Here is a 15,735-nt window from a genome sequence, read left to right as displayed (position 1 = left end):
AAAACCTAAGTGGAAATCTTCCATGGCTGCTAGCTGAATTCTTCTCTACAAAGATGGAGAAAATTCTACGAAAATGTCACAACCACAGAAATCCCTGTCTAACTATGAAGGAACTGACTTTAACTGAGTACAATGATGAACAGAAGGTGGTTCCTGTAAGCTGGGCTCTTCCCTCTCAGCAGGGGTCAAAATTATCTCTCACTGGGCAACCTGAAGAGCTCAGTGGGGGTAATGTAGTTCTGACAGCGAAATCTATGGCACATACTGTATAGTGCAATCTGTCTTCCTGCACTGTTACCTTAAAAGTATGTGTAAAACAGTAAAGGGAGCAACAAGTCAAGTGTTTGCAGTGATGTTACAGTACAAAAGAGTTAGATGCATGTAATACTGTACCCCAATATGTGGCTTTTGTTCCACATCACATATTGATCTATGAAATGATCCTACCATCAAACACAGAAGGTCCTCCCTAACCAGATGAGAGATGAATCAGATGTTTTTATAAACATTGTTTCTGCTGTTTTGACTTCAGGGTCTATCTAGTCCATGCCAAACTGAATACAACTAATAATTCAATATGTGTTCTATTTTAGTCATAACCATAGTAAAATTTTAAAATCGAAACAAATGCACTAAAAAAATAAAACAATCCTAAAATATTCCAAACTTCAGAAGAAATAATGCAAAACTTGGTATCAGCCTTCAATAGCTTTTGTTTATCTAAAAATTCTTAATTATAATCCTTTTCAGCACTTATGATTTAAAAAGTGTTAGGCTAATAATTGTTTAATGAAGTGCATCAATACAAATAGTAAACAAATAAACTAGAAGGGGTGTATGTTTCCTTTCCTTGTTTCCATCTGTATGTGTCTGGGCAGCGGCTCCATTAAATAATGCAATGCTGAAAAAGTGACCTAACACAAAGCGAACAGCAAGGTCCCCTGTGTTTGTGTTTTCTTTTATAAATCAATGCACTTTCCCTCATTGATTTTGAAAATGATGCTCCTCTCACATGCAGCTGTTACATTTCTGGCACATAGTCCTGCTTATAGGCCTGTTACTCAAGAATGCCACCTGTTCTGATATTTTCCAACGTGTCATAAAGGCGGATGCTGGATGTGACCATGGGTCCTTCAGACCCCCAAAATATAGCTAAAGATTCCTGTTCTGAAATGTAATCCACTTCTCTGTACCCCCCTCCCCCACTCAATCCTGTGTTCTTATCAGCTCCACCAGGATGAGAAGCTGTCAATACAACAACCACAGAAAGAAAAAAACCTTCCTTCCCCCTCCTTCTCCTCCTTCTCATATCAGTGTGGCACATCTTCACAGAGGACCAACGCTAGTCAGACGGCAATTAAAACCTCGGCCCTCCAGTGGAGGGTTGGGTGCGTGCGAACCACAGATCTATAAACTTGATTTTTATCCATTCACCTCTTGCAGCCTCCCATCGATGCACCAGCTCAGGACGTGTTGACTGTAGACTGCAGGCTCACTATAATTACAATCATCCTTTGCGGAGTTGTATTGCACATGACATAGATGAATTGAGCAGTGATACTTGTCATCCCATCACTAATGAATGAGCTATTTAATAGATAGCTGCAGTCTTTTTGTCAGTTCAATAAATATCTCTGTGAAGGGGATGCTGGATAATGTAAAGAAAACAACATGTTTTGCCAATTAGTCTTGAAAATGTGAAGATACTATTGAAGATACTTACAGGAAAAGACTGGTACTGTCCTTTGTTTCACAAACAAACCCCATGAATAAACCAAAACTATCCTTGAACTCATAATCAATTATGGTCTATTAAAAGGTCTTCCCTGCCATCTCCCCACCTATATACTTGAATAAGCTCACTTGAAAGTCTAACGCTTGTCACGCTGTTACCAACTCTACCCACTCAACCAAGCGCCAAACCAATCACGACTCTCAACCAATCACGGCGCTGCTGCCAGAGGGAATCATGTGAATACCATGGCGTAAGGCATCTGCTATGTTAGGAGAAGAAATAACTATACATGGACGTCCCATTGCACAGAATTTTACAGTGTAATAACTGTTCCAATATTTTTCATGTTTTTGAGCAGAGAGTCCAAACAGCAGGAATGAGACAGAAAACGGCAACATATTCCGAGTGAAACTCCGACTGAAAGACAGGAAAGGATTGTGTCTCAAAAAGAGAAGCACTACTTAGTCAGAGCCAATGAATATGGAGTGTACAAAAAGTATGGCCATTTACACAATGACTGCTTTGCCCAAAAGGGAAATTTACATTTGTGACGTCCGTCCGTGAACGACAAGGGGTGAAAACTTTTTTAAATGCTGTTGTACCTTCATCAAGAAGATGGGCAAAACTCAACCAAAAAGGATGAAATCAAAGCTTCGCTTTGCCCGCCTATTAAAATTCCTTTCAGCATTGCTCATGTACGCAATCAACAACCAATCTATGGCCAAAACAAGGAAATGTCATCAGATTGTCCAGTTGTGTTTCTGCTGCAGACTCTGCTGAGTTTATTAATGCTTCTCCGATGAAGACGAGCTGAATCCCAACTGTGATACCATTATGTACTAATGATTTTGAAAAGTCTCTCCACCAGATTACAGACTCAACGGAGGTTAGGGTGGTGTCGGCACCGTAATGGATGTCCCGCTGGTTTTGGTTCCTGATGTCCAACGCTCGCAACAGGATGTTTCCATCTCTGGAAAGTTACATCATCAAAAACGTCTACTTTTATAGTTGTAATATAATGTCAAAATCACTGTTCAGGAAGTAAAGTAATCTAGAAGGAATATGTGCTAGCATACATGATATCACCGTGTCTCACGTTGTATTGCAGCAAAAGTTCGGCTAGCGTCAGTTGGCAATTGTTTAGCTGGAGCTCTCCACATTAGCAGCATAGCGTTAGCTCCATAGAACAATGTAGGTACTTATTCTTTTCCTATGTTTGGTATGAAGTCTGACATTATTGTTTTATTGTGGAATTTCCACGGGTTCCTGCTAGTAGAGACATATCGTTTTTAGAATCCTATTTGAAAGACACCAGTAAACCACATCTTTGTGAAATATTTTTATATTACCATGAGCATACACACACTATATGTAATTTGAAATCAGTCTCACGCATTCTCACTTCCACGCTGTGTTAGAACATAATATTTATTACAATACAGTCCCCAAAAATTTTGCTCTTTTCATTATTTTTTCTAAAATCCTCAATGAGCAGCATCTTCAGGAAACTACTGAGCCTAGCTTACAGAAGAAACTATCATGATTTTATGCCCCTCATAAAAACAGAATTAAATGAATGGATCAATAAATAATCCACTTCTGACAACTGAAATTAGTTTTTGCGAAGGTGTTTGGAGGCTGAATTTAGAGCCCTTCAAGCCTGAGGAAAGAAAAGGCTCCATAGTCTGGTGATGTGGCCCATTTTGGTTTCTTGATTTTATATATGTGTGCTTTCAATTGGAAACAAAGGGAGCTGCAGCTGAGTGGTACTGACAAGGTAGGGGAGTCAGAATTTATTGAGGGAAAGACAACAATATTGTTTATGTTCTTTAAATAGGATTCACTGAGAGTAACTTAAGTATTATCAGTAGGGTAATAGTTGTAATGAAGTGTTTTTTTAATCTTCAATGGTTTCAGCCTCTCTGACAAAGAGGCTTAAAATAAGTTGATCTAGTGGTTCTGTTTGACACAAAGTTGATTAACATTCATGAGCATTTGTTGTAAATGTTAAATTAACAAATGTCACCAAGAGTCAAATTTTTTTCATATTAAGTTCCACTTAATAATTTCCAGAGATATATTGTTGAATGTCTATTTTCAAGAAAGAACAAAGTGTGTACTTGTTAATGCGTTCTAGGAACCACACGCGAATAACGAATTAAACTATTTAGTTTACTATTTACGGTAATTTAAACATTATGAACCATTCCCATACTGGTATTGAACTACCTTCTATCTGTATTACCTTTTCCCACACTCTTATCAACTGTTCAAAGAACTTACATGTCTCACGAAAGTGCGATGCGTTCCGAGACTTACGGAACGGAGCGCACTTCCGGATGCCGTCAGCCAATAGAAAGCGTGTACAGTATCACGTGACTACCTACTAAAAATCTGCAATGAGGTGAGGTCGCGTGTGTTGATGTGCGAATGCGTGAGGGATTACTGATTTTCTATTGCAATATTTCTTTCCTTGATTTGACAGTATACAAATAAGAATAAAGCTCTCTCAGCTCACACAATTTGTGTTTGCAGAGCATCTGTACCATATTAAAACAAAAGTCTTTTATAATTTACCGTAAACTCCAATCTGTTGCTTTTGTGAGAACCATCGGCCCTCTGCTTTGTCAAGCATACAAAAAATAGACCCTCTACAATCTCCAGACACTTTCTGTAGACTAATGATGGCCTCAGAGAGAGGCAAAGGTTTAACAAGCAGACAGACACTTCCAGGTCAAAATTTAACAAGCCTCTTATTGGCCAATCCTAGGTCAAACTTTAACAAGAAGTGCTGCCAAATGGTACAGCGAAGGAGCACATATGAGCTATCAGCTGGATTGTCAGACACCAGCAAACAGTATGATTTTATGTGCTCGTTATGGGGGTCACCTATCCTTGTTTGACCCCTTGTTTATGCTCCATCTATAAGACTACTGTATAATTAATGTTTTATGGCCAATTTAAACAATAGTGACACATTAACAGGCTGATAAATACCAATGTACAGAACATGGTTCATGCGGACACTGCTTTATTAAAGGGACGGTAATGTTAATTTTAAGTGATATATATGTTGTTCATCATTATGAAAAATACAAGAAAAAATAAATGCTATATGGGTAGCATCAGCCCTTTGGTCATAAAGCTTAAAATCTGCGCAGCAGCAGCTTCCACATTCAGTGGTAAACAGTGACAGTAAACCAAAACGGGACATAAATAACTAGTTAGATATCTCTGTCAGAATGTGATTCAGACGAAGACACCTGGGATGAGTCGCGAGATGGTTTACTGTGTGTATGGAAAAGTTAATCGAGCTACCGATGCTAATGTACTAGCCCGTCAATCGGATTTTCCATATTATGTTAGCATTGAGCTAGCCGCCATTCTTTACTGTTGGACTGTGTTGAATTAATATTCTAAGAAATGATAGGTCCTTGTCTTTGTGTTTTTGTTGATGTTCTGTTGACACAACTGTTCACCGTGCAGGTAACCATGATATTTTTGGAGTTAATCGCGTCGTGGATTGCATTGTTTCTTATGGCTGCCAAGCTATGTTGGGCGCCAGTGACGTATGACGCACCAGTGACGTATGACGCCCATGTGGCCACTGAATGTGGAAGCTGCTGCGGCGCAGATTTTAAGCTTTTCTGACGAAAGAGATGATGATACACATATAAAATGTATTTTGTCTTCTATTTTTCATAAGAATACATAACATATATGTCACTTAAAATTAACTTTACCCTCTTTTTAATCAGAATTAGGCTATGCAATCCTTCACTGTACAAAAGTAGCAGTGACACACACAAAAATTCCAGGACTCACGTTCCGTTTTTTTGTTCTTAATTCTATTTCTTAGAATGTCCTGACACAAATGACGAGCAGTTGAAACAAAGGGAGTTGTAACACAAATAGGCATTGATATCAGACACTTGAAACAGCAACGGCGCACAGAGCAAAGCATCCCAATAGGGAGCAGCAGTGTCTCAGCGACAGAGTGTGTGTGTGTGTGTGTGTGTGTGTGTGTGTGTGTGTGTGTGTGTGTGTGTGTGTGTGTGTGTGTGTGTGTGTGTGTGTGGGTTTGTGTGTGCGTGCGTGCGTGCGTGCATGTGTGTGTTATAGATGCATGCAACTACTAACCTGTGGGTAGAGTGGACTCCTACTTTCCCATCGGGGATTAGTACAGTCAATAAAATTATAAAGAATTTAAAATTTAAAAAGGGAAAAGTGTAATGGCAGGAGGTGAATGAGCAATTATCTCTTTATTGTCTCCATTCAAGAAAACATTTTCTTGCTCCAAAAACTCAGAAAGCACACATCACCTTCATGTACACTGAATACAAAAGCCTGCAGCTCTTTGTCAGAGCATTTGATCAACTGCAAATATTCTTTTGGAAAATCATGGATATCTGCTCAATATGTCTAATGTCCGGTAGTCTCTGAAAAAATTACAAAGTATATGTCACCTTTGATATTGGCACAACTAATCACTTTTATAAAGCAGTGACATCAGTCCTCTTTCAGGCAGAGCAGATGGGCTGACAACACATCATACAACCTAAGAACCCATTAGGTTTCCTGCCAAAGTCACATCTAACTCCTTAACATTAAAGACATGCCCTGTCCTGTACCTCACCATGTTTACAATATCAAAAATGAAAGACTAATAAGTGTTATAGTAATAGAAACATAGTCTTTTCTAATGAGACCAGCATTAAGTGTGCAGGCTCAACATAAAGTATAGTATTTATAATATAGGAAAAGAAAGCAATTAGATATATCCCTGATTAAAACACTGAATAAAAATTATTAAAATGTGCAACAGAAAACTTGTTCCTAACAATAGAAAAAGTCGTAGACTATAGATTAATCTCAGGGTTCTGAAACTGTGTTTTTACAAAGGCAGTGCAGATGACAGAGGAAGATTCAGGACAGAAAACAGAAAGGTGTTTTCTTCTATCTTCATAGCTGCTGTGCTGTAACATCTGATGCACACTGCGGTTAACAACACCAAATTTTCAAATGTGTGAGACTGGATTGGAGGCATGTCTCGCCCATACAGAAATTTTGATTTCAGTCCGCAATAGCATGAATACATTTAACCCGCAACAAAATATAATGCTTTCTGCTGCACAAATGCTATATTCTGAAAGGGAGAAAAGATTTTGCACATGGCCATGAGCCCTTGATCTGTGCCCACTGATTGCTTGGAAAAACATCCTTCATACTTATTGTGAGCTCCTGAAACGCTGAAAATGCCAAAGATTACACTCAGAGATGTATTATAGAAAACTATGTACATTGTGGGCATATTAATGCTCTTTACATCCAAGGGGGCAGGAGAGAGAGCCAGCTAAATTATATACATTTCTATTTGTCCTTAAATAAAAGATAATGTTCGTCACCCTTGGCAATTTTCTCCATGTCATGGTGATGTTTAAGGGGAGATGTGAATCATAATATCGTACATAACACAGTATTTACTGAGAGTGTAGGTGACTTACACCATCTGTTTATAAAGCAACAAGCTGAGGCAGACACTGCCAGCAAAAAGGCACAAGGTCCCCTGGCTTATCTTGGTGGAGGTGTGCTGCTGCTCCTCTGCACCAGCGAGGTGGAACGATAAACATAATTAAATTGAGTTGGATTACACAAAATGGATCGGATCAGCTGGGAAGGCGGAGAAGCTAATCCAGTGCAATCCACTCTATTGAGGTGCCAGCCACACAAAATGACATAAAAAAGAGGAAAAGGAAGCAAGAGCTGTCACAGGGAGATCAAGGCTAGGGTAAAAGGGAGGCTTTCAAAATGAAGAATAAAAAACTCCAATGTCAAATATTAACTCTAATAATAGAGTTTAGTGCAGGAAATAAGGAGTTGTGTTGAAAGTACCTTTCAATTGTAGCTGAATCTGACACCAATATAAAACACTTTCATCATAAAAGGATATTTGTGCACATATACAGAGAGCAGTGTGTTTGGAAAGCTTCCATAGTGTCAAAATTGAATAAGCAATGAATTCAAACAACTCCTATCCTTTGAGGATGTGGGAAATCACAGTTGTCTTTCATCCCAGCATCAACACCAAGGATTTAGTCACGGGTAAGACCTACCACTCCTTCCAGTTTTTCACCTTTAAGTACAGTACACACACTCGGAAAGTGTGCATTCATAGAAGAGGAGACTGAGGTACATGATATAAACCCAGATGTTACCAGTAGCCTGGGGGTTTCTATATTTTCTTTTAAAAAGCATCTTTCCTTATTTATAACCAACACATGACAGCACTCCAAGAACTGCTTTTTCTCTTCAATTTCAACTCTCATTCCATCTCACTCCTCCATTTTGTCCCCCTCCTTCCCTACCTCCCTCCCTCCATATTGCATTTTCCCTTTTGTAACTGACTTTGGTACAATCCCCCTACAAATAACCTTTCCCTGGGGAGAAAGACTCTTGCTTTTGCTACAGCCGTGCCAACACACTCCCTTCTTTTCCATCCCCATCTCCCATTGTCTCTCAGCCTCAGGCACAGTAAACAGATTGATACAGTCTGAGGACATCTTCTGCTTTTCAAACTAATCCAGTGTAATCCTGGTATGTCTGCATCCTGTCTTGGGCAGGACTGCAGAGTGCATTATCGTCCAATGAAATGGTTATTGATGGTTCTGTAATTGATGCAGAGAAGATGGCAAGGGCTTCTCTGAATATCTTTTCTGCTGGTAAAGCCTTGAACTGCCTGGTCACATTGAAAATAAAGACTGAAGCAAAGGTCTCCTGAGCATCCATAATCAGAAGAGAGAAATTTGCACCCATTCAAATTTTAATCCATAAAGTTTTGAGTCAAAAACTTCGGATTTCAAAAGAATTTTTTTTTTCTGTTTGTAAAGTAACACTGCAAAAAAAACAGTTTTTAATTGCACTTTTAAAGTTGTTAAGATTTTAAAATTGAACTGATGATCTAGCAGCATACACTTGAGAGGCAGAATATCAGCTTTCAGCATACTCTCTCCTAAACAAGTGCAGTTTGCATTATTTAAACTGCCTTGGCTGGCCGCCTTAATTGAGAATCTCCTCTTGGACAGACTTCCTAGCAGACATCTCAAGGCAAGCCCTCAGCGATGTATGCATGTAGGTGAAGGAGGAGGAGGTCTTTGTGGTATCTGAAATATGACTGCAGCATTTAAACCAGAACAGCATGTTGAACATGGAAATTTGACAGTCCAAGCATTAAATCAACAAGCTGAGCCCAAGGCGAGTTTGTGCCAGGTGCAGGCTGTATCTTTTGCAATATGGTGGTGGTATTGAATAGAATATTATGGAGTAGCTACAGAGCGGCAAGGAAAAACCACTGAACCAGTACCTGGAGATGATTAAATGCAATTAATAAAAGTCCAAATACTAATCTAAATCTCCATTAACTAAATTGTGATCCAGATTTGGAACCTACTGTGAAAAGTGAAGGTGTATTCTGATCGGCATATTCATTCATTCATTCATTCATTCATTCATTCATTCATTCATTCATTCATGCATTCATGCATTCATTCTTTCATTTTCTCTAACCCCTTCATCCGCATGCGCAGGTCGCGGGTAGTTGGAGCCTATCCACGCTGTCTTGGGGCATGAAGCGGTAGAAACTCCGGGCTTGATGCAAGTGCACCGCAGCGCCACACAGAGGCACAGTAACACGTGTCACACTCTCTCCTACAGCCAATTTGGAACGGCCAGTTAACCATGCCGCCTTGATCAGCATTGGCAAATTGGCAAAATCTTTATAAAAGTCACATCTCACAATGTTGAAGATAGTGGCAAGGCAGTCCCTCTACACTACCATACACAAAAATGCATCAAAATCCATTCATAACTTTTTGAGATATGTTGCAGACAAACACATGAATATAGGCAGTCAACTAATCTCCAGTTCTCACTGGAGCAGAACTCAGACATTGATGATCACATACATTTGACTTCACGTGTTTTCCGCATTTGACAACTTCTGAAAGAGAACTACACAATAAGATTACATGCAGAAGAATATGGATAACGCATCAATGCTACATTTGACATTTCAAGGTATTACAGTCCTCAAGTGATGTATCTGAGCTGGGAACAACAACCTGATTCACAGCGTTACTGGCTTAATGCAGGGTCTGTAATCAGAACATACATCCTACATTAGCAATAAAATCAATGCAACCATGTGACTCATTGCATCATGTAAACGAGGTGCCATTAGGTCTAATAGCTGGAGTCTGTCATTGTCAGCCCAGGCCTACAGTGGTGCCAGTGAAATCTGTACCAAAGCAGACATTGAACTCTGAAAGCAGGTTGCCACTACACATCTGAATGCAAAGCAGGTTGCTGGAGCTCCCCTGTTTGCCCTCTTACAGTTCACTTGCAAGTTCACTACGTATATCCATGGGTCAAATCACCAGTCAGCTCTCAGCCTCAGGCAGGCCCAACACTACGTCTGAGCCTCCACCTCACTGTGTGTATCAGCGTGTCGGCCAGCCACCAAACACAGATTATTATCGCTATCAAGCAGTTTGCTCAACAAAACAATATCTCTGCCTTTGAACCTCTGCCAAAGTTTAGTTTAGCTCACTTCTGGGCATTATAACTTAGGGCAAAACTCAAGCACAACTAAATATACCCTCTGTTTGAGATGAGATATAAATACGTGACACAGCAACAGACCGTCATATGACGTTGATACTTTCCTACAACTTCTCAGATAATGTAAGTTGTTATGGTTGTTAAAAAAATGTGTGTTTTTGCAAAAAATAGTTGCTTGTAAGCACTCTGAAGATCCTAATTTAATGCAAACACTGTGCTGGGATCCTGGTAAGGCATATTGTTTAAAAGGAACTCACTAAGGAGTTTATGTCCCAAAAACGGGCAAAGGTGGTGAAATATTCATAGTGGGCTGTTCATTGCTCTGTTTCTTCACACTGACCAAACAGAAGGTATCTGCTGCAGGGAATAACTTGAAAATTGAGACTTGGTGATTTTGTAAATTTGGATATTGGTCAAAAGTAATACTATTTCTTTGAAAGAAAAAAAGAACTTTTGCAGATTCTCTACTATACAAAAATCACTGAAATGTGCAGACATATCACAATTTGTCTCTTAGAGAGTTTTCAGAAGAAGTGTGGCAATTTCAAGAAATGACTCTTCTTTGTGATGGGTATTTGTATTAGTAAAATGTGATTAGACTCACTCTACTAATGGGCAGACGAAGCCAATTATATTGCTGATCAAAAATGCTTTTCTGAGCATTAGTTAATTTGCTAATTCTCTCTATTTTTCATTAATATAACAACAATGTTATTTGCTGAGGACATCAGGGCAGAGGATGAGTCAGAGCGTTCAGATGATTTCCTTTGTTAGAATGTTGGTAAGAAGTTCAAATAACTGAATTTCCTCCGTAAATTATAATTTGTTTTGCGTCAATCTCCTGTTTCCAGGGTCCTTAGTGCACTTTTACATTCCAGTGTTGCTTTACGCATTTTTATGTTCATCTACTGCAAGGTAGCACTGATTTACACTGAACCTCATCCCATTCAATATGTCTAGGTACCTACTGTACAAGCTTGTCATTAGTATGCTGCTGAGGATTTTTCTTTCCATGTAAGTCGCTGGTCCTGCTTCTCTCTTATTTTGGCATAAGATATTTTTCCAGCTCCAAGTGTCTGCTGCTTGCTGTGAGAAGCTTGTCACAGCGGCTGAGACATGGTCTTTTGGGAATAGAGTTCTGCAAAGGCCAAAACTTATCAAAGCAGACTGCCCTGTCCCCGAGTTTCCAACACAATGCTCCGCTAATTTCTCCTGAATGGAAGTCTCTCCAGACCAGGAGTAATCTCATATTCGAGCCTTGCATGCAGTAACTCTAGTTACTCCGGCTCTGTTCTCTGCCTCCCATGCCAATTGCATAATCATGTCTAGAACTCATCAGCAAGATGGCAGAAGAAGTGCTCTATTAAGCTGCACCGTGTTCCATCTGCTGTGTAAGAGAGAGATAACAGTATTTACAGTTCTGGAGTTGTAGAAAACTGTTTTCGGCCAAATTTTGTGCACCGCAGAGTTGTGCTTGCTTCATAAAATGTCACAGATTAACTCTGGTACTTAAAATGGTGTCCAATTGCAATCTTTGCCCCCACCAGGCACATCACAGGCTGGCCTGATTGAAACATCAAGAACTATATAAACTACTTGGATGCTTGAAATTCCCCGGGGAACATTGACACTATAATTCTATTTTGTCTTGTGCTGTCTCCAGTTCTGAGAATTCCATTATTTTCATTTGATCTTGGGAAATGGCCAATATTTATCATGTCTTTTTCTACAGCAGACAGTGTCAGTACAGGATGTAGGAGTCTAAGAGAGTGAGTCAAGGAAGTGGTTGGAAAGCTTCTTTCTGGCATTAAGTATTTAGAGCTCCTATCTTGGTGAGGAGGATATGTGTTCTTAGAAGGAAAAAGACTAGCCCAGATCTGAATAACAGCAGTAGCTGATAACAAAAGGTGCTGAGTAAAACAAAGCCTTATCTGCTGCACAGTCAGGAATGAATTTACTGTATTGTACATGAATCTGCTCCATGAAAACAGAAGTAAATGTGCCGTCAAACAGGACTCAAATCTGTATCGACACTGACACACCATTATATCCATTACCCCAACATGCACTCAATGAATAGAGGATAGTGAATTTACATGGAGATTAGGGACAGACCATTTAGCTGGCCAGTGTTTATGTTTACAGCAGTGACATATGCATAATCTAGTGATATACAGTATATTATGTACTTAAATGTATTGATAATGAAAATGCACCCTGTAACTGTAAACTAAAGTTATTAAATAAATATGGTGCAGGATATGTCCCTGTAAAGGGTACTTGAGTGGAAAAGTAATAGTAGAGATAATAAAATAATAATAATAATAATAATAATAATAATAATAATAATAATAATAATAATAATAATAATAATAATACTTTGAATTTGTACTTAGTTACTCTTATTTTAAACTTTTTCATTAAGAAAAGATTTTTCCTTGATAATCAGTGATCCACATCCATACCAGCCCAGAGAAAAATAGTGGAACAGTCAATCCTTGATGTAAGTGGATTTCATTTAAAACATCTCTCTGTTAAAAATAGTATGTACAAAATTTAAAACTGGAAAAAAATTGCATTCCTTTCTGTGGAGCACAGTGCACTGCATTTCTTAAATCAGACTTTATTATTTTACCATCACCCATCTGAGGACAACGATAGCAAGCAAAGAAGAACAAACAAAATATATAAAAATGTAAAACTACAGAATATACAGATATGACACAAATAAATCCCATTAAACAGAAATATGACTACACCAATGTGACAAAGTAAACTGGAGATTAAATTATTCAGTAAATGTGATCAATTGTCAATTGATCAAAGTTGATAGAGTTTTAAGGCTCATCATTTTCTGAGCAGATATCACAGTGTATAATTAACATGTCGAAGCCTGTATACATATTTAGATGGTTTAGAGGGTGACACAGAAAAATACATTCTTTTTGTCACTATAGAAAATAAAATAAATTAAATTAATAAATTAAATTAAACAATGCATCCTTAATAAGGGGTCTCGTCTGAGTTGTAAAAGGATACAAAGTTTAGAAAGTAGGAAAAAGAGATGACGTTGCTGTGAGAATAAAACAACAAGCGTTCAGGAGATGCATCCAGGAATTCCAACAGAACTAGATTGCAGCAGCGTACTGCTCTGTCTATTACATTTAACACCAACAACACTCTGCTAGACTCTTGACAAAGCCCGTGAGTGGTACTTGAAGGATGCACTTGGATGCTACAACACTTCCCACATGAGGAGCTCCATGGGGCTGAAGAAGTGTTTAGAGCAGGAGGGGGGGGGGGGGGGTGTGCAAAGGATTAATTTAAGTGTCTGAGGGTGCTGCTGCTGTAGCTGCTCCATTCCTTTTAAAAATGAATTTCACGTCGACATCTTTAAAGGAAGAAACACATGTACATTTAAATAAGAGTGTGATTACTCTACTTCGTGCACCACAGCAGACATATGTCTGCACGGGATGAGAAGACTGCAGCCTGCAAAGTGGGATGTCTATTGGTTTTCCACAAATTCCTCCCAATTCATAAAATAGTGGCTGTTCCTGTAACTTAAAATGTATACAATTTTGGAATAAATATTAAGTTTGAAATCTGCATGATTAATTAACGTTTGTTAAAGATGGAGAATACATCTCTTGTGGAGATGCAAAGATTCCACCATGCAGGAGTTAATGTCTGTCCAGGTCAAATGAAAAGTTGATGTGACTCAAGGCACAAGTCACCGTGATTTACTGAATACAGAAAATGGTTATGAAGCCTTAGCTGCTAAACAAACCCAATGTAAAGTGCTATTTTTGTTTGGAATTGTAAGTAGATCCACAAATATCTTATTTAGAACTTGAAGTAGGCGGGTGGGAGAGTCATGAGGCTGCAGCGACAGCATCGAACCCCAGCACTGAGCACCGTGGCGGACAATCAAGCTGTTTTCACACCGCTGTTTGCTCCACATTTAACCGCGGACACTTACCTTGATCCAGTAGCCTGAGGGAGTGCTGAAAAGACGGGTCCAGCGTGTCCTTCTCTGCCATAAGCTCCGGCAAGTACTTTTCGCTCTCCATTTCTCCAGGTGAACGACTCAAATGTATTTTACGCTAAGAAAGAAAAAAAAAAAAAAACTTGCTCCAGGTTAGTTCCAAATATTTTTGTAACGCTGTAATATCAGTTGCGCTCTCGCTACAAGAGCATTACTCAGACCGCGCGGAACACAAGACAAACACTTAAATGTGAGCGGGAGGTTTTATCCCATCCAGGTGTTTGCTGAACCACAAGAGCCGCTCTAAGCATCACAGCCGACGTGAGGTAACCTCTCCTCTCTGGTCGGACAGGCGTTTTAAAGCTGGCTCCGCTGTATCCAGAGCTCAACCGAGGCAGAGGCAGTGATTGGTCCCAGCGCCTAAGAAGGGGCGGGAGAAGGGGCGGAGCAACACGCCGGAGCTGTCCGCGGTGCTGAACCCACCGCCACCGTTACTCCCATGATGCTCTCATAGCATGAACGCTCATCTCATCTCATGTCAGCTATCTTCATCAAAACTTGTGTAAGTGGAAGAAAATTATTCAACCTTTATTTTATATTAGCTTTAATAGCTACAATGTATCAGCAGTGTGAATCAAACAAATTCAACACTAAATTCTACCTTCAATGGCTGCAGCCTTCATAAGACTAGTTTCATGTACACTATTACTCACCCAAAGGCATGAAAAAGATCAGTTTCTATACGCTCAAACACATCTAGGGAGGCTACTGGGATGTGGTTTCGTGGAGCAATGTAAAAAAAACTAGTATTAAATAGGGCTGTCAGTTTAACGCGTTAATTAGATTAAATTACACAGCAAATTAACACACTATAAAAATTTAGGCAATTAATTGTGAGTGTCAAGTCAGTGCACAAGCATTTTAAATATGTGCCATTGAGGGACCCGTAGGCTGCAGTGGTACATCACTTTGTACCTGTGCCACGAGTCAAAAGCAGGGTGACTGACAACAGAGATGGATGTGACACAGGAGCACAAGGCAAGCACACTCGGACCTTTGGGCAGAAATTTTATTAATAAAATGAACAAAGACAGGACTATCAACAAAAACACAGGGATTTGTACCTTTTGTAAAAGAGAATGTTTATGTCACCGAAGCAGCTCCAGCCTAACGTATCATTTAAATGCAAAACATGTCAAGGACACAGAGTTGAACGTTAGCTTACCCTTTTAAAGGAAAAGCCTGTTGGCATCTTGCTATTTATGTTGTCTTATTTAGAGACATGTTATAGTGTTCATTTTGTGCCTATGTGAGACTCAGCCTTATTTTATTTCTGAATTTTATTCATTTTATTTAACTGTATTCGTATTGCATTTTTGAGAAATGCACTTGGCCT

General features: G+C 39.2%; 1 protein-coding gene across 2 annotated transcripts in view; it reads right to left on the bottom strand.

Moving 5' to 3' along the window:
- khdrbs3 (KH domain containing, RNA binding, signal transduction associated 3) overlaps positions 1–14,541 on the bottom strand; it is a 92,026-nt gene extending 77,485 nt beyond the window's left edge. For both annotated transcript variants that reach the window (XM_068333520.1, XM_068333521.1), the window contains exon 1: positions 14,334–14,541. In XM_068333520.1, the coding sequence (XP_068189621.1) occupies positions 14,334–14,424 (91 nt within the window). In that variant the 5' untranslated portion in view covers positions 14,425–14,541. The remainder of the gene's footprint in view (positions 1–14,333) is intronic.
- Positions 14,542–15,735: the final 1,194 nt, after the last annotated feature.

Source organism: Antennarius striatus, chromosome 14, assembly GCF_040054535.1.
Source record: "Antennarius striatus isolate MH-2024 chromosome 14, ASM4005453v1, whole genome shotgun sequence".
In the NCBI taxonomy this organism is placed as follows: domain Eukaryota; kingdom Metazoa; phylum Chordata; class Actinopteri; order Lophiiformes; family Antennariidae; genus Antennarius; species Antennarius striatus.
This window is presented reverse-complemented; position numbering and strand designations above follow the sequence as displayed.